This window comes from Brassica napus, chromosome C5 (genome assembly GCF_020379485.1).
Source record: "Brassica napus cultivar Da-Ae chromosome C5, Da-Ae, whole genome shotgun sequence".
NCBI classification, from domain to species: Eukaryota; Viridiplantae; Streptophyta; class Magnoliopsida; order Brassicales; family Brassicaceae; genus Brassica; species Brassica napus.
Genome location: NC_063448.1, coordinates 3,006,821 through 3,027,316, shown reverse-complemented (window position 1 = coordinate 3,027,316; position 20,496 = coordinate 3,006,821). Strand labels below are relative to the sequence as shown.

At 35.5% G+C, this 20,496-nt stretch overlaps 2 protein-coding genes across 4 annotated transcripts; both read right to left on the bottom strand.

Moving 5' to 3' along the window:
• Positions 1-359: 359 nt before the first annotated feature.
• LOC125587427 (LOB domain-containing protein 1-like) lies at positions 360-1,725 on the bottom strand. Its single transcript, XM_048757880.1, has 2 exons — positions 1,363-1,725; positions 360-913 (listed from the first exon to the last, which is right to left on the bottom strand). The coding sequence occupies exons 1-2, from the start codon at positions 1,708-1,710 to the stop codon at positions 530-532; spliced, it is 732 nt and encodes a 243-aa protein (XP_048613837.1). The 5' UTR covers positions 1,711-1,725; the 3' UTR covers positions 360-529.
• Positions 1,726-7,467: 5,742 nt separating this feature from the next.
• LOC106415142 (L-ascorbate peroxidase 1, cytosolic-like) lies at positions 7,468-9,952 on the bottom strand. 3 transcript variants are annotated; one of them, XM_013855772.3, is made up of 10 exons: positions 9,705-9,819; positions 9,181-9,260; positions 8,976-9,106; positions 8,712-8,886; positions 8,546-8,611; positions 8,313-8,447; positions 8,146-8,225; positions 7,957-8,059; positions 7,811-7,869; positions 7,468-7,717 (listed from the first exon to the last, which is right to left on the bottom strand). In XM_013855772.3, the coding sequence occupies exons 2-10, from the start codon at positions 9,202-9,204 to the stop codon at positions 7,702-7,704; spliced, it is 789 nt and encodes a 262-aa protein (XP_013711226.1). In that variant the 5' UTR covers positions 9,205-9,260; positions 9,705-9,819; the 3' UTR covers positions 7,468-7,701. The 3 variants fall into 3 exon arrangements, with proteins under 3 accessions (XP_013711226.1, XP_013711227.1, XP_013711228.1); XM_013855773.3 differs by having other exon boundaries at positions 9,202-9,260; positions 9,705-9,801; XM_013855774.3 differs by lacking the exon at positions 9,181-9,260 and having other exon boundaries at positions 9,705-9,952.
• Positions 9,953-20,496: the final 10,544 nt, after the last annotated feature.

The window sequence follows — 20,496 nt, the reverse complement described above, 5'->3', positions numbered from 1 at the left end:
TTTTCGGCAAAAATTTCTAAATAATGAGAACTAGCAAAACAAATATAGAAAAATGATACACTAGTAAGGATCCAAAGTAAACTAACGCAAATCTATCTTGTATGGATGACCAAAGATTTTTCATATATAAGCTCCATATTTGTTTTTGGAATAATTGAATCTCAAGGAAGATAATCTTCATATTAGTCTAAAACCACCATGTTTCAAACTGAATTGTGAACGATTGATTGTCACTCTCTTTTTAATACTCCAGTACATATTAACTGATTGATTTCTAATTGATTGATTTTTTCCCTAATTATTAGGAAATAATTGTACACAACCTTTGTCCAAAAAAAAAAAAAATTGTACACAACCTCTGAGATATTAAAATTTCCGATAAATTCACCATATAATTTATTACATTGTTTACATACATAGTGTCTCTAACAATATGTATGCTAAGTTTGCTATAACTAACCATGAGTAACTTAACTAAAGGGCTTTGAAGTGAAGTATAGTCAAAATCATACTATATATATAGTTAATATCATATCCAAAGAGGATCACACCACAACGTTGATGGAATGGTGTTGGTGTACTTGATGTCTTCAGGTAATCCAAAATCATTGCTCTCTTCGTCCGGGCTGCTAATGAACTCATCACAATTTCCAAAGAAACTATCAAAGGACATATTGTGTAGCTCTTCGTTTGGTTGGTCCATGTTGTGAATCAATTCTAGTAGATTTGATCTTTGTAACTGCATACTCACTATCTCCACTTGAGCTTTTGCTAGCTGTGCTTGGAGTTCACTCACTTGTCTTTGTAGATTGTATATGACACCCGCACATCCATATATTGGGTCTCTGATTCTAGCTCCAGCTTCGTACACCATACTGTTCACCGCATCAGTTCTTTGTGATTCGGGAAGTTCCTGAGAAAAACATGTCATAAATAATTATATAATAGAGAAGAAAGTGATTAAGCCTAGCTAAGCTATGAAGAGAATGATAAAAATAGATAAGCTAGTACTTTGTGTATTTGACCAAGAGGAGTAGAGACTATTATTATACAAGACTTTTTCAAATGTGCATGAAAACGAAAATATTGACAAAGACAAATAAATCATTTTGATATGTATAATAGTGGAAAATGGTTATATTTTCTTTTTTTTTTATTAAAAGGAAAAAAAAGTTAGATGTGTTGAATATGTGTGCTTTGTACAGAACAAGTAAGATCTGATGATTATCACATGACAAATGAATCCATTTTTCAGAACAAACATTTCACTAGGTTCATAAGTCTATTAAAATAATAGATTCACATGTAAAGTTTTAGTACTAGAAGATAATATAATTATTACACCAGTACATAGTTAGCTACCTGCAAGAGCTTAATGATGTTGCTGGCTCCAAACACACGGTGGGCGATAGTGAACTTGGCTGGCTCCGTTGGAGGGAAGTAGGGAGCCAAAACGCATTTATCTCCGCAACGCCGCCTCAAGATTTTGCAAGCAGCGCATGGGCTAAGCACCAAACGTGGTGAAAGCTGTGGTGGAGGAGGAGAAGAGGTTGGAGAAGCAGAGATGATAGCGGCAGAAGCGTCACACTTACTCTCCATATCAAGCATTATCAATTGTTTTGAGGGTGAAGTGCTTTTTGGTAGATATGTGGTATATATAGAATTATAGACAAAGTGAGGTGACCCGGCTGACATCATAAATGACGCCATATTTTTTGTTGATGAAACGTACTGTTTCCACATTACGGTGGCTCTTAAATTCTTTCCACGCTTTCAAGTTTCAACGGTTGCTTGACTTTGGCATAACTAATTTCTTCTATGGTTTTTTCTACATGCTCTTATATTCCAATATCAGTCTTTTTTATAAAAGTCCATAATAGCGCGCATTGATTGGTTATCAATGTACGGGTCTTCTACTCTTAACCTCTAGATTCTAGAGTATAGTTTCTGCTTATGAAGATTTTGTTAAGTGACTCCAAAAACACAGGAAAAATAGTATGTTTCTTATTTTCTTCTCCTTAACTTAGGTTGAAGTACACTAAATGTATAGCACTTGATGTATAATTTTAGAGTAAAAACTATATTTCTCATACTCACCGGTGACTTGCAGGTCGTACTCCTACTTAAGTAATTAGTGAAAATGTGAAATACACCACGTGATTTTGTAGGTTGCCTAATTTTTGCTGAAACGTATTTTGTTTGTATTAACCAATATTCTTGGAACTCCTTTGTAATTTAGTTATGCGTAGTTTCGTAAGACTTTCTACTTGAACGACTTATCTTTAGAAGTGGCGGTATACATATGAAAAATCCAACAACACTAGACTCAAAGTACATTTATTTTCCAAAATCTCAATAAGATTGTAGTATAAAAATGAACGGTGAGAAGACTTAAAGAGTTATTAAGAAAACATATACACTGGATTGAGGCTTGATACTTAGCGGTCCCAAAACATCAATTTATTCAATAGCTTTTCACCAACATTAATAAGAAAAAATTGGTAATGAAATAAATAGAAGAATGACACGTATAATCATGTGGGATCGCTAGTTATTGGGTGTGCTCCTGCTTCCACCTTCAACAGCTTGCTATCTATATCTCTACTATACGTACTCTCAACTAATCCTTTTTGAAAATGACTAAAGATTTTCTTTTCCCTCCACTATTTTTGTGATATATATTTTGAAAAATCACACTAACTGTTTTCTTTTAGAATAACGAAATATAACAGACTTAATATTAGAGTGGATGATGGTGAACTTTTTAAAAAGAAAAGGTAAAAGGTAATGTTGGTGAGTTCGCGTAAAATGTGAAAATTATAGAAGAAAATGATCAAATGGGGTAAAACTAAAAGCGGTCGCTTTGTATTCTAGTGTGCTTGGATATGTCGATATTTTGCATGTAGGGTACGTCTTCTGGATAATATCATTCGGGTTTTGACACTTCAGGGGGACAAATATAGAATATATTGCATCGCACCTACGTATATCCACGCACATTAGGTACTTAAGATCAAAGACACTAGACATATTGTATAAACATCGATTTTCTTATAGTTTTTGAGTGGAAACTATTTTTAACGTCTTTCGTTTAGTGGAACAATATGTGAAGTGCCACTTTAGAATATTAATTCTGGATTTCGACCAAAAAAAAAAAGAATATTAATTCTGAAAAAGTGATGTGTATCCTATCCGGATTCATTCATTAATCGGTCAAAGATTGTCTTTTGGATCGTGTACACTACGGTAGTTTGATTGAGGCTCAATAAATGTTATAAGTGCAAGAGTATCATCATCATCCGATCAAATCATCAATAACTTTTTCCCCAATCATTTTCTGGTGCTTTCATAATTTGGTTTCCTCAACTCTCGCGTCAGTTAAACTATATCCAGATCGTTACTGGGAAATTATCAATAAGACTCTATTAGGTTGGATTGATGAAACGAACTTTCGGGCCTAGGCATACGTGTGCGTCTGAAAAATATTACTGTGTTACTAACACACAACTATATATATATATACACTATATCAATATATTTTACCCAAAAAAGCTATATACTATATATTTACGCACTGGTTATGGTATTTTTATGGGGGTCAAACTATTTGGTCTCTCAGGAATCAATATGATTGGTGCTAGCCGGACCAGGACATACTCAACCCTGATTCGTCGTCGCACCCTTCGAAGTCGCCTTCGGGATGAGCCTCGGTTCCTAGGTTCATTCCCCGGCTGATTGCTCTAATGTTCGTGGCTCTTTGTGTAGGTTCCGGCATAGATATTCAGCTTTGAACTACTGGATTGACATTTGAGTTTTGGTTTCATGTTTTAGCTAAGCTTTAATCACTCTTTAGGAGATGGTTAAACATTTTTTTCTGTGAAAGTCTTTTTTTATCTTTTTTGGGGGGTTTTCTAAGAGCCTTGCTTTAATTAGCTAATCGTAGATACATAGTTTGATCTTCAAGCTTTGAATGTATCTCTTTTATCATTATCTTTGGTCATGAAATTCACATACTTATCAAAAAAAAACGATTGTTGAATCTAAAAATCATTCCCTCTAGGAAAGGGAAACACAAAGAGGTTGCCAAGTGTCCATAAGCAATGTCACCCCCCAAGGGACTGACTATAGACCAATATATAATCGTGACATTTAATTGTTAGTGATGTAAACCTAAATTCTAATTATATTTGTTGCACCACATAAATGATACGTTTGACCCATTGACTATTTTAATTGATCGGATGCATGTCTTTGAAATTTCCTCCTGGTGTACGAAAAATAGTTTACGAAGCGTGAAAATAACAATGTTTTTTTTTTTTTTTTTGGTACTCTGTTATCTGGCCAGCCACATTCCCAACTATCTCCATAGGGGGTCCAGCGCCCCAACGGAAGAGATGTTAAATCCACTGTGACCGGAGCTCGAACTCGTGATGGCGGGCACCTCAACCGAGGTTCCTATACCACCAGATCACGAGGCCCGGTTGATAACAATGTTTTTAGTTACTCTAGGATGTTTATTAACGAACCAGAAGGACTTCAATTTAAGACTGGCAAAAAATGTTACAACTAATTATTGTAGACAATCGTATATATATATATATATATATATATATATATATATATATATGTATATATGTTTCTTATTGGATATGATATTATGTTAATGTTAGATAAGATAAAATGTCAACAGCATGTAGTTAGATTTGGTCTTATTAGAATATGAAATATAAAGTTGTTTACATACTTAATTTACCTATGTGAATGAACAAAGTAAAATACATATACAACTTGATATTTCCTATTATTGATAATACGGATTTATCATAACAGCTAACACTAACATATCGTATCCAAATTTTATTAATGAAATTATTGATCGTTTGAAATTATCAACATACACACCAAAATCACGTAGTCTTTCAAGTTGGCTGCTATAAATTCTGAAAATTACCAAATAGCAACAAAAAAACTTGTTGATATTTCAATGAATGATTTTTCAAAAACTCGTCACATTATTCAAAATATTGTCAAATCCACAACTATTCGTAATTATTACTTATATTGGCTTTATGTATATGATACAGTAATTTCAAGAGCATTGCTTAATTTGTCTTACACTAACTAGTACAGCTAAATTATTTTTGTTTTCAATATAATCTCTATTATTAAAAGAGAAGTACCCATTAAAAAATATCTCTAACTTTTCTAACTTAATTACACTTGCATGTCACTGAAAATTAAATTAAACTACATATTTTAATGTTTGTCTTTTCCAATTAAATTAATGAATTTTTCTTAATCAAATTTAAACTTAATGTCATTAAATAAACTTACTTATTTTAATGCTTGTCTTTTCCAGTTAAATTAATGAGTTTTCTTTAATCAAATTTAAACTTAATGTCATTAAATGAACCTAAAAATACATTATATTTAACGTAGCTTATTACGTACGAGTACGGCCCAATAATGAACTTGAATTTTATTTTTACGAAAACGTGAATCACTTGACTTATGTAATATTTAAAATATATTAACTACAATATAACAAATGCATATAACCTACCTATACTTTAGTTTGAAATGATCATGTTCAAGTTTTATATAGTCAACTTACATCATGCATCGATCGATATACAATATTCAAACCACCTATAGTTTTCGTTTTCTTTATAGGATGTATCAACCAACCAATCATCCCATTGATTTTCTAAATTTTATAAAAAAATAAATCAATAAATACAAACTCAAAATCCAATATCTTCTATTAATCAAAACAGAATATCTTCAATGTCGTATCTTTAATGTACTTATTAAATATAGAAACTGTAACCATAATTACATTAATTATAAGAATAGATTTGATTCCAACCAATTGATCTATTACTTCAGTAATTGATTTGATTGCAGAAGAAGAAACAATAAATTTAAAATTTATAAAAATATAAAGATATAGAGATTCCAACCAATTGAATATATTTGCGTATGATTTCCGCATAATAAGCTTCAAATTGAACATTGAAAAAGATAGAGATTTTTTTTAATTTTTTACCGACACAAACTTAAACAAAACGAAGAGTTAAATGTAATTTTTTTTGTTACACTTCCCGAAAAAAACGGTTACAACATGGGCTTTCATAATATGACCTTTTAACATATTAATGTTATGGACATTTAATAATTATCTTGACGAAAAACAAAGACTATAAATAATTTATTATTAATAAAATTATGAAATTATTTACAATTTGATGACTAATTCATCGCCCTTTTTTATATGTTAAATTTTTCACAGAAGTTTAAAAATCATTTTATTTTCTTTAAACATGTATAATTAATTTATAATCTTTTATGCCATACTAAGTCATAATATAATATTTCTTCATATTTTACATTAATAACCGTTGTTTTTATATATCGTCTACAATTCTCTAATTACGTCTATTTGTTCAATTTTTTATATGATATCGAATATTCATCGTAAATAGATGGTTTAAGATGCCAAAAAAATTAGGGTCTAGTAGTGTTTTTATTTTCTTTTGAAGCCATAATTGCTTTGAACTTCTTTTGAGACAAAAAGGGAATGTATAAAACAGAAGTGACCCACACGGAATTGAAAGAGGAGTTCACTAATATTACAGCCAATTTCCCACACAAAGGCATAACAGCTTCGAACTCTACACGGTGTGAATGTGTTTCGCTAAAAGCTACTCTACTCTTACATTTCTCTCTTTGTCGCTCCAATCACATATTTTCTAATATACTTGAATACTAAGATATGATTGGAGCAATGCGATTTAGTGTTCTTGGCGTAATCCTATTACGTGTAAGAAATTTCTTTCTAAAAACTCGTTTTGGATTGCATTGAAACACAAGAATTTAGTTCCAGTTAGTTAATGTTACAACCTGATTCTATCGTAGACCATTCACTCATATTCAGCAGTAGGGACATTTCTAGATCCAAATAACATATCCGCAAGAGTAGTCCAACCGGGTAAACTAGCTTAGCTAGTTGGAAACTCCAAAGATGATTGTTTATTTTTTTTGTCCATGATTTGGTGAGATTATAGATGTAAGGCCTGACAATTATTACAGTTTTTTCCCAAAGATAAAAGTAGTTCTTTTTGTGTACAGTAGTGTAAAGATAAAGAAAACACTATATAGTATGAACCAAAAGCAACTAAGCAGAGTTACATGTTCCTCTTTAGGGGTCCGTCCATCAAAAAGCAATTTACCACAATCCAAATTCCTTTATATCCAGCGGAACAGCCCATAAACGATAGCAGCAATCCGGAAACGAAGTTTTATTTATTATAGTAGGCCCAGAAACAGAGACGCAATGGCATATGAATACGATTTTCAGAATATTCCCATTTGGTTTAAGAACTTTAAATAGTTTGATTATATTTGTTTGTTATGGCCACATTATCACTAACCTTAACTTAATTCAAAGGTTATGGGCAGGTTGAGAAGATGACAAACAAAAAGGTTAACAACCACAGCAGAATGTCTGACAGCATCATACATAGCAAAAGAGCAACAGAACTACGACAAACTCACAATACCATCCAAAAAAAACAAGCTACGCAGATCCTTCCGACTACATTAAGCAAATCAAATGACAAAAGTTCAAAGGGAATGCAAACCCTCCACCAACCCAAAAGCAGCCATGAGTGTCGGGGGATCACACAAGGAATGACACACTTAAGCATCAGCAAACCTGCAACCAAATGATTCAAATTCAGAATCATACTACTATTCAATTTACGTCTACTCAGATTCAGATACAAATTCAGAGATTCAGGATAAGTACCCGAGCTCAGAAAGCTTCAAGTGGGCCTCAGCGTAATCAGCGAAAAATGCTTCCTCGTCCTGTTTGAAATTGTGACAAACCCAACATTAGATCTCTGAAACCAAGTCAAAGAAAAGATAAAAGTTTAGAAAGAAAGGGATGCATACAGCAGCGTATTTCTCAACAAGAGGACGGAAGACGGGATCGTCCAACAGAGCCTTGTCAGAAGGGAGCTGAAGAAGACCTTCCTTCTCACCGCTCAAGAGTTCCCTGATTATCAGTTAATAAACATATCAGCCACTGAATCAATGTGTATAAATCAAAACCTATAAGACTGCGAAACTTTAGTTGCTCACTTGAAGTAAGAGTTGTCGAAGATAAGAGGGTTTGAAGTCCAGGCACCTTCGAAGCCAGATCTATCCTTGTGGCATCTTCCCTGCGTAAATCATAATTTACAATCATTCATCAGAACTTGTAAACCCGAAACAACATAAAAGATAAAGTGTTCGAGTGAAATACGAACCAGAGTGTGGGCACCAGACAGAGCGACAATGTCCTGGTCAGTTAAACCCATCTGCTTTAAGAAGACCTGCCTCAAGTGGTCACAGCCCTTTGTAGCATCAGGGAGACGACCCTCTGGAGGTGGCTGGGGCTTGTCCTGAAACCAATATATGAATGTTAGTTAGTAATACGCAAATCAAGCCTCACAGCATTCATCCTTCGATTTTGATTTCGTGTTTCAGTGTTACGACCAACCTCTCTTCCAGGGTGGAAAGGAATCTCAGGTCCACCAGTGACTTCAACAGCCACAACACCAGCAAGCTGAGAGATGGATTACACATAAAAAAAAAAGCACATGGTGAGTTTAAAATCCAAATCCTGGAGTAAATCAACCACTGCACAAAGAAGGTAAACCATATACCTGATGGAAATCAGCGTGGGAGATGGTAGTGAACTGCTCCCTGATGGGCTCCAACAACCTAAGAGCAATGTGGAGACCATTGTTGGCTCCATGAGCCAGCTCATCGTCAAACCTCATTGTTCCGAACGGACCACCAGTCCTCGAGGCGCAATCGAATGTTCCAGCAGAGTGCCATCTGCAGTTCAAATCACGCATGAGAAAATAGCAAATCACATATACATGAGAAAACACACACACAAGCTGAAAACGGTTAAAGTTACTTACGCGAGGCGAACCATGATTGGTGCACAGTTCTTCTCAGCGATCAAGCCTCTCAGCTTCCTCTTGCACTTCTCAATAGCCTTCTGGTACTCTTCGCTAACAGCTGGGTAGTTCTTCGTCATCTTCGCTAAAATCTGGAAACACAATACGCAGATCTATCAGCTCCAATATTAAATCTACGCACAGATCTACTCCAAAAAATCCTAACTGTAGATAACAATCTGAGAACCATAAACCGCAAAGAGCCTTCAACACGTCGTCATACCAGAATCAATCACAAGTAAATCCCTAGAAAAAAAAAAGATCATGGAGAGAATCAATCACAGGTTCATGCTACACTCGTAAACACCAAGCTATAACAAAGAAACGTCACGAGAGCGAGCTGAAGAAGCATAATCCATCAAACCTCGGAGAAACGATCAACTAGTAGCTACAGATCGAAGATCTACTACGATAAACACATCATTCAGCTCAAGACTACGCCAGGCATAACGATGAAAACTCGTAAACAGCAAACAATCTCAAAGAAACACAACGATAGTGAGCTCACAAAAACTCGAGAAGGCGGTAGCTAACATCAATTAAAGCAAACCGTAGCTACAGATCCAAGATCTACTAAGATAAATGCATCATTCAGCTCAGGTAAAGCCAGGCATAAGGATGATCCTATCCACTAAACGAAGCAGAAACGATGAATCGAAGGCAAGAGGGAGAGTTTTCTTCTTTTTTTACCTTTTTCGAGAGAAGATAAGAATCTGGGAAATAAAATGCGAGTGGATGGGCACGAGGTGAACACGAGTACTTTTATTTCTTAGAGCGTCGTGGAGAGGACGTCTTTATAATATATATATAGAAGGCTTGTTTCGATCGGGGAAGAGGAAGAGAACGTTCTAGTTGATCTATTAGACGCCGTCGGATCACGGATATCGTGTGGTCAATATTCGACAATTTAATCGACGGTGGAGATTCGACGCACGGCTTTCAAATGGACGTTCGGATACGAGGGTTGCTGAGTTGGTGGTTTATGGGTGGGAAAAGAATAAATCTTTCGAAATTATTTTTGCATATAATTTGGCAAGGTGCTATTGGAGGAAACATGCTTCGTGTGGCGGGCCCACCATAAAGGCGAGGATTTTGATTTATGAGTTTTTAATGAATTGACGAAACTAGCCTCGGGGTGTGGATAGTGCGGAGATGTTTGGTGGTGGGTATTTACGTTAATTTAATCCTCGGCTGGTGTGAACGTGTCCATGCCCCAAATAGATTCCATTTGGACTAACGAAAATGATAACGTCACAGTGGACGATTATTATGGTTTCTCACCCATCACTCCCTGGTTGGTTTTTAAAAAGTGTGTAATTATGAGTTGCTCCGTATCGGTTTACTTTGACTTAGACAAATAGGAACTGAAATTCAATACTAATGGTTTTGGTTGTAATTGTAATTGTTAGGTAAGCGTGGTTAGGTAACACAGGAAAGGATCATGATTTTGAAAGATGAGTCTTGAGGATAAACGTTAAAAAACAAGATGATGTGAAAGTAAGTTTACCTTTCGGTATCTTCAAGCTTCAAGATTTCTTAACTTAGTTTCACAACATTTTGTTTTTTAAGGTTTGGGTTTGTCCATGTGAAATAAAGTAAATATGGAAAATATATGACTTAATGTCTGACCGGTAACTTTAGAGTAAATCAGGGTAAAAATTAAAGGGTAAAAATTAAAGGTGGAAAAATGAGTAAAACTTTTAAGCTGGAAATCAGAAAAGTAAAAAAAAAAAGCAGTATTACACTAGCAAAACTGAGAGTTGCTAGAGTAAAGTTGAGTGTGTATTTCTCTTTCTTTAAACAGTAAGTAGAATAAAAAGGAAAAATATAATTTCTACCGGTGATTAAATGGTAAAATACATAGTAAATAAGTTTTTGGAGTAAGAAGTTAGGATAAAGTGACTATGCAGTCACAATTAGTGACCCATTGATCCACAAGGCGAGGGTTTTTAGTACTCTACTTCCCCTTTTAATCCTTTTAATCCACTTGATAATGACAGAGAAGTTAGCTAAGTCTCGAGTAACTGCATCTCCAACGAAACTCTATAATTTTAAATAAGAAGTTTTTTTTTCTCCAAAAAGAATCGTTCAAAACTTTAGGAGTGAAACTTTATATTTGAAGTTTCACTACTCAAAACTTTAAATTTGAAGTTTCATATTTTTGTTTGCATTTTGGTCCATACAATTACACATCACATTTATAATTTTTAAATATTTTCTCATTTATCGTATTAATCCTTAAAAAGTTTATATCTCGTTAAAATTTTAGTTTTTTTATAAATTTAAGTTTTACACATAAATTAAATATAACTTAAAATTAAATATAACTTAAAATAAGATTTAAAATATTTTAAAACTAAATTTAGACAACAACAATACAAAAGAAACTTAATAACAACAAAAAACTTTTACAAAATTACATGAAGATATAATTATTACACAAAATTAAATATTACAACAACACTAATAGTCATGTAAATTTGATTTGGGACCTCCAAAATCTTCAAAATATTGTCCAAACAAATTTGTTGTAATCGAAGATGGTTGTTGTTGTTTTGATGTCTTTTTCTTACGATTCTTTCTTATTCAAATAGAATGTATTCATTGCGTATTAATATAATCGATAGAAGTTAAGTCTTCGAGCAATATTTATTTTCCTCTTCTACTTTCTTGTTTAGATCTAATTTACTTACAAGTTTAAGATCACCCGATGTCAACAATTTTTAGTTTGTAATCTACAAATTAAAAATAATGAGAGCCATTTTTACTTCGAAATGCACTAGTTGATCATATATGCATTACAGAAATAATTTTATGAAATAATCTGGTATTTTGCTTGAATTTTAATATTAATTATGTTATTTCTATTTAAAAATTATATTTTAATATAACGTTTTATTAATAATGTTGTAATTTTTTTATATATGCGCTTAGTTATTTACAAAAGCTTTATGAAATTAAATTAATTATGACAAATATAAAGACCATACTATAAAATACAAAATAGTTTTGAAGTTAAATTTGAAGTTTTGCTTTCGGAGAAAAGCACATTTAAACTTTAAATATAAAATTTTTGAAACTTCATAATAAAGTTTCTTTTTGAATATGCTCTACTAAGTCTTCTTCGATTTTAAAGATCAAAATAAAAAGGTTTCGTCTTTATTTGGCCCACCAAAAGAAAATTTTGCCACTATTTGCTCTTATCTCACTCCAGCTTAGCAACAACCAATAGCTACTTGAGATATGAAACAGTCTTAAACTTGTTTCTCATTAGTTTTAAGAATCTTAAAACTTGATCCGAGTATTTACGAAGACGAGATGGAAGATGGAGGAATTTTGACATAGAACGGTAGATATGTTATGCACAGCCGACTAGGTAAACATGTTCGAGCTGTCTTCGAAATACATTCCTCCATATTCAACAAGGTGCCTATGGTATTGTCTAATAAGTCTTTAACCAGCTTTTTTCTTCCAAAATTGTCTTCTTGAGTTCTTGTGTGATCAATCTTGTTCATCGTTTCTTTTGTCTTGGATTGCTTCTGTGCAACAGACGAATATGCTAATATAAAGAAGATAGGAAACGCGTTTGACAATAGAGTTGATGCTGAAAGAACTCTCTGGGAGATCAAGCTCCTCTATTTGACTGATCCTTCCAAACGCATATCACAAATGCAGCCCGTATTTTTGTTTGTCTTGGGATGGTATAAATGGAAAGGAGCTGTAAGTTAAATATGAAATACTAACAAAAATGTTTTTATTGACTTGGAAGTTGGAGGAAGCGTTGAAGCAGCCCTACTTGGCCAGTCATCTCTATGATCAACGAGAACCAACTTGTCCTTCTACTTTCAGCTTCGACTTTGGGGAAAACCTTGGATGAACAAGACATCAAGTATCTTATCTTGAGAGAGTCTTTACACTTCCAGGATAAGTAGTCTCCCACAATTTAAGACGCTTGACCGCCAAACCATATGCTATTCGGAGCTGTATGGTTAGTAGTATTCTAGTCTGCGTTTTGTATTGTGCAATCCGAAGAAAGTGACAAGCTTTTGCGTGTTGCATACGGATAACACGACAAACACAAGTTTTCTAACTATTTCATTTTCCTCGTAGAAAGTAGAAACCATGGGAAACCATCATCTTTAATTTCCAGAGCTTGCGTTTGGATTTTATTTTAATTTGTTATATATAAACATTTATTATATATCATTAAAAATCAAAACGATGATACTTTTCGACAATTTAGATTTATTTTTGTTCTAACGTGTGAAATGGCATTCGAACATATATACATAGACGTTTTTCGTATGAGCTAGCGTATAATATATCTACAAATAATTTCATACCGACCAATCCATTCAAGATCAAGCTAATTTGGCTATAATCAGCCTAAAATATCTACTTTCACCAAATTCCAAAAAAAATTATCCCAACTCAATAAGAAAATTCATGTGACAGTGTGTATACCCACCTCTTTTTTTAACACTAAAAGATACTTGTATTAAACAACCAACATTACACATGGAAGAATACATCATCGGATAAACCAAAGCCGGACTAAATCCGGAATTTACGCCGGCAGAACAACAAGTTCTCCGGAACCAAAGCCCAAACAAGGGAAGCATATTAACACCAACTTGAACTACAAACATGATGATAATGAAGGTGAAACCAAAAAATAAGATTAAGAGCCAGCAACATAGGCGAAGAGTAAGAAATGCTTTTAAGTAACATAACGCAAATACTCCAAGCGGTTCTTTGAAGAAGAGACGACGAACTAGGCACCTCCCATAGTGAATAAGCGCATGCAAATAGAAACTGAGAACCTAAGCTTCAAGACCGGAGAACCAGAACGCTTCGTTCTATACCGTTCAAACCAGATACGGCGCAGTCGAGACTACAACGAGAACACGACTAGGAAACGCCAACAGAGAAGCAGTGAAGGATGAGGACTCGATCATACCTCTGAAGTGAAGACAGGAAGCGAAACCGCAACACTTTCGCCAAAGTCAGACTTGATAAACAAGCCAGAGCTAGGATCGAGACGAAGCGAAGCCAAAGACACCAACAATAGAGATAAAGCGCATGCAACTTAGAAAACACATCATCAAGCCGTTGATCTTGCGAATCTGGGGCTCCAATCTGGAAACAAGCTAAGTTTAAACAGATCTGAAACAGATCTGGAGCTTTAGCTTAACACCTCAAAAATCAAACATGCAAGCAAACCGAAGGAACATCACATAGAAAATAAAGACTAAACCCGACTCCAGCCCTGTGGAAGCGGCCGGAGTAGGTGAGCGACGAAGAACAGATGAAAAAGTTTATTTTTTTAGATAGAAGATGGAGAGTCTAGAGAGAGAAAAATGAGTGACCAGAGTTTTGTGGTACTCTCATTTAAAGCGAGACTTTGATGATTCCTTGTGTGTATACCCACCTCATAGGTGAACTTTTGAAAAATAATCTACAACCTAGCGTTTTAATTAACAGAGCTAGTGTGTTGTCAAAAAAAAAAACAGATTTAGTGTTGTGAGGGCAACATTATTGGAGTCCTTAGTTTGGTCCTTAAGAGGAGGGAGCCTACAAAAACACCAGAACCGAAGGAAAAAAATCCTTAACTAAGAGACATTTTGGTTTAGTTCATGTACTGTTCGCGGGCTCCACTGAAACGTGGCGGTCCGCGATTGGTTTGTTTTTAAATTTTTTTTTTTTTTTTGTTAAATCGGATTAAAAAAAAAAATTTAAGGACCAATTATTAAGGACTCGCCGATAATGTTGGCCTGACGATGTCTACCGTTTATGAAACTTTAACTGCATGATTTGTACTACAATTCCTTCCTACAAATATATTTGGCCCAAAAACAAAAGCTGCATAGCTGGTTTATCAAACTTTCGTATTCGTTCACGCAACTAGCTCGATTTTTTTTTTAATACATGCTACGTTAAACTATGCCGGAAAGTAATATTCTAGCTGTGCATACTATTTGGTGATTTTGTATACAATATACAAATCGAAATTGGACCAAGCAAGTCAACATCTTCGTATGTATATATATTAACGTGAAAACATATCTAAACGAAACCCTATTACTACAAAAAGCCGAACACGTCTTAGTTATATGAATGCTGGCTCCAAATGCTGGCTCCGAATAATTAATAAGCATTATCTCTGTAGAACCATACTTTTTTATAGATTACATGTTCCTTTCTTAATTAAATAACTTGAGCTGCCAATCTAACTTCTAATTTAAACTTATCTTCTTTAATGTTTCAAACAAATGTAGAAAGCAACTAGACCGAATTAACTTGCTAATTTAAACTTATCTTCACTCAAACGTTGATTGAAAATCTGAGATTACACAATTCAATTCAAATTCAAAAATGACTAGAATTTTAAATGCTGGACCAATACAATTACGATTAGGAAGACTGCTTAAACTAAAATCGCATATATTTATAACCACGCATGGATTGCAGACGTATTTGTGTTGTTGTCATATCAACTTATATCAATGGTGTTTTGTGTACGTCTGTATGTGTGTGGTATAAAGTCATCAAATCATATCCATATGTTGTTTTGAGTATATTAAACAAGAATAATAATGTTAGTTTGGTTTGAATGTTTATTATCTATTTTTCACGAGACAACAATTACGTCATTATATAACACGAAGTAAAAAGCATATCACTACAAGAAAACATCACCTTAACGAGGGCGGTTTTCCTCGTTATTTCGTCGTAAAAGAGGCTTTACGACGAAATAGCGAGGAAGCGCGTTTGCTCGTTACTCGTCCGTCGTAACACATATTTCCTCGCTAATTCGTCGTAACTTAGCGAGGAATATATTTCGTCGTAAAGACGAAGTAGGGCGATTCGTCGTAAAGACCACGTCAATATTCCACGCAAAGACGTCGCTACAATTCCTCGTAAATACCTCGAAATGAGTTCCTCGTAACCTACACGTAAATACCTTGAAAGAGTTTCCTCGCAAAATACACGTAACAACCACGAAACGATTTCCTCGTAAAATACTCGTAAACTTTTCCTCGTTATTTCCTCGCAAATGTTTCCTCGTAAAATAGTCGTTAATTGTTTCTCGTCATTTCCTCGTAATGTTTCCAAGTAAAGAGGTCGTACATTAGCTACGAATTTACTTCGTTTTTATTATTTTTACAGAATTTAAAAATATAATTAAAAAATAATTAAAATTATTTAATTTAATAATAAATTAAAATTTAAAATAAAAATAAATCAAAATGAAAATATTTTATATATAAATAAGTTTTGAATTTATATAATACAACAACCAAAAAAAAAACTAAGGGTCGTTCATCGCCCGGTAGAATTCATCACTCCTCCTCGTAACATCCGCCTCGTTATGTACGTCGGATGACTCGCCTTGAATGGGATGTTGTTGTCGCATGTTCCTCAACATGGACTCCCATTCCGGATTTGTGGCCGCAATAACGTCCAAGAAACCCTCGACTCCACCCATACGAGATTTTGTCGCGGTCAACTCGTTACGCAGCTGAGCGGACTCTCTATGCAGCTCAGTGACTTCATCATCCCGTCGCTGACCATAAGACGATGTCGCTCTCGGAACATCGTTAACGGAACGAATACCCAACGTCCGTCCCTTTTTTTTAGGAACAACCTTAAAAACAAAAAAATAAATATTGTAAGTAAAAATTTAAAGTTAAATTAAATGAATAATAAAAAATTAATTTTTTTGAAAATTTACCTCCTCGTAAATCTTATCCACGTCAAGTGTGGATAAGGTGACGGGTAATCCGTCGGTAGACTGTTGGGTCAGCTGAGTCTGGCGGTCTTCAACCCGAGCAACTACGTCGTTGTAGATTTGCTCGGACTTGCCATCTACAAATACGCCCGCCTTGTTCTTGTGGGTCCTCTCGTAAAGTTCCATAAGAGAAGGGAGATGTCCCGTCTCTTTGGCCTAAAAACAGTTAAGAAAGTTAGAATAAATTAATATATATATTAAAAAATTATTTAATAAAATATTTAATTACCATTTCCAAACGGACACCGGCGTGGGGTTTTTGGCCCGTAGTGTGAAGCATCGGCCCGTTCCCGTGCTCATCGACCGTGTTACGGGAGTTAGAGCAAGCCTGGGCGATTCTAATGGAATCAGGAAGGCGCCAATAACGGATGAGGCCATCCCACACATCCGTGGTGAGCTCAGCGGGTTTGCCACGCTCATACCCCTTCACGATCCAGTCACCCTTCCAGTTGGAGACCGTGTCCAACAAGCGAACTTTCGCCTTCGCGTTAAATTTCTTCCTCACCCTCTCAGTGATCCCCAAGGCCCAATTAAATTTTTAAAATTAACATCAATAGTACATTTCCCAACATTATCCACCTAATGAACACTAAATAACATAAAATCCGTAAACCTATCTAAATTCCCTATACTAACCACCTAATCTATCCTAAACAAACCAAATTAGAGAGGAATTAGAGAGACTTACCATTGCTACGAAATGGAAAGGAGGTGGAGAGGAAGTAGAGAGGAAAGAAAGAGTGAGCGCTCAGGGGTATATATAAGATTACATATCGTCGCAAATTCGTCGTAAAATTACGACGAAATAGCGAGCAGTTACAAAGGCCCGTGTTTTTCAATACGAGGAAATTACGAGGAATCGCAAAGGCCCGTGTTTTTATATACAAGGTATTAACGACGATTTTGCTAACGTGGAATTAACAAGCCTTGCTTTCCTATAAATATACCCACAACTCTCATTCTCAAACCACACACAAACTCCCAAATCACATCCTATCTGAAATCACATTCCTGAGTAAAATCCTATTCAAATTATAAATATTTGAAAAAAATAGGAAAATGATAAGATATTAGAATTCATGTGGGCGAGACTTACGTATTATAATTGCTGGAAGTCTTGCCACATGTTAATCTGGTATTTTTATCCTTTTCCCTTTTTTTCTAGTTTTTACACTACGAGGTATTTACGACGATTTCTGCTTACGTGGAATTAACGAGTGTTATGTTTAAATCCTTTTACAAGGTATTTACGACGATTTCATCCAACGTGGTCTTTACGACGATTTCTGCTTACGTGTTTAAATCCCTAAAATCCGAAACCTCCAAACCTCAAACCCCAAACCCCAAACCCCAAACCCCAAACCCCAAACCCCAAACCTGAAACCCCAAACCCCAGACTTCAAACCCCGAAACCTCCAAACCCCAAACCCCAAACCCCAAACCCCAAACCCCAAACCCCAAACCTGAAACCCCAAACCCCAAACCTCAAACCCCGAAACCTCTAAACCCCAAACCCCAACCCCATATTCCAAACCCCAAACTCCATATTCCTTATTTTCATATATTCCAAACTCCATCTTTATTTTTAAATTTCGTCGTTATTTCCTCGTTGGCTTACGAGGTATTTACGACGATTTCTGCCTACGTGGAATTTACGACGATTTCTTATACGTGGTCTTTACGACGATTTCTTCCTACGTGGAATTTACGACGATTTCTTATACGTGGTCTTTACGACGATTTGTGCTTACGTGGAATTAACGAGTATTATGTTTAAATCCCTAAAATCCGAAACCTCCAAACCCCAAACCCCAAACCCCAAACCTGAAACCCCAAACCCCAAACCTCAAACCCCGAAATCTCCAAACCCCAAACCCCAAACCCCAAACCCCAAACCTGAAACCCCAAACCCCAAACCTCAAACCCCGAAACCTCTAAACCCGAAACCCGAAACCCCAAACCCCATATTCCAAACCCCAAACTCCATATTCCTTATTTTCATATATTCCAAACTCCATCTTTATTTTTAAATTTCGTCGTTATTTCCTCGTTGGCTTACGAGGTATTTACGACGATTTCTGCCTACGTGGAATTTACGACGATTTCTTATACGTGGTCTTTACGACGATTTCTGCCTACGTGGAATTTACGACGATTTCTTATCTGTGGTCTTTACGACGATTTGTGCTTACGTGGAATTAACGAGTATTATGTTTAGATCCCTAAAATCCGAAACCTCCAAACCCCAAACCCCAAACCCCAAACCTCAAACCCCGAAACCTCCAAACCCCAAACCCCAAACCCCAAACCCCAAACCTGAAACCCCAAACCCCAAACCTCAAACCCCGAAACCTCTAAACCCGAAACCCCAAACCCCATATTCCAAACCCCAAACTCCATATTCCTTATTTTCATATATTCCAAACTCCATCTTTATTTTTAAATTTCGTCGTTATTTCCTCGTTGGCTTACGAGGTATTTACGACGATTTCTGCCTACGTGGAATTTACGACGATTTCTTATACGTGGTCTTTACGACGATTTCTGCCTACGTGGAATTTACGACGATTTCTTATACGTGGTCTTTACGACGATTTGTGCTTACGTGGAATTAACGAGTATTATGTTTAAATCCCTAAAATCCGAAACCTCCAAACCCCAAACTCCAAACCCCAAACCTGAAACCCCAAACCCCAAACCTCAAACCCCGAAACCTCCAAACCCCAAACCCCAAACCCCAAACCCCAAACCTGAAACCCCAAACCCCAAACCTCAAACCCCGAAACCTCTAAACCTGAAACCCGAAACCCGAAACCCCAAACCCCATATTCCAAACCCCAAACTCCATATTCCTTATTTTCATATATTCCAAACTCCATCTTTATTTTTAAATTTCGTCGTTGGCTTACGAGGTATTTACGACGATTTCTGCCTACGTGGAATTTACGACGATTTCTTATACGTGGTCTTTACGACGATTTCTGCCTACGTGGAATTTACGACGATTTCTTATACGTGGTCTTTACGACGATTTGTGCTTACGTGGAATTAACGAGTATTATGTTTAAATCCCTAAAATCCGAAACCTCCAAACCCCAAACCCCAAACCCCAAACCTCAAACCCCGAAACCTCCAAACCCCAAACCCCAAACCCCAAACCTCAAACCCCGAAACCTCCAAACCCCAAACCCCAAACCCCAAACCTGAAACCCCAAACCCCAAACCTCAAACCCCGAAACCTCTAAACCCCAAACCCGAAACCCAAAACCCCAAACCCCATATTCCAAACCCCAAACTCCATATTCCTTATTTTCATATATTCCAAAATAAGTGTTATGTTTAAATCTCTAGAATCCGAAACCCCAAACCCCATATTCCTTATTTTCTACTTCATATATTCCAAACCCCATCTTTATTTCTATTCCAAACCACAATTCCCACATTTGCTTATTCATAAAACAAACTCCCACATTACCTTATTCATAAAACAAACCCCACGTTATCTTATCCATAAAACAAACTCCCTCATCTTATTCATAAAACAAATACATCAATCAGATACATCGACATTCTCGTCATCACTAGAAACATCATCATTTTCACTAAACTCGTCTTCAACAGCTTCGTTTGTGGCATCATCGGTAAGATCTTCGTACTCGTGATTATGCGGATCAATGAGAAGGATGTCAT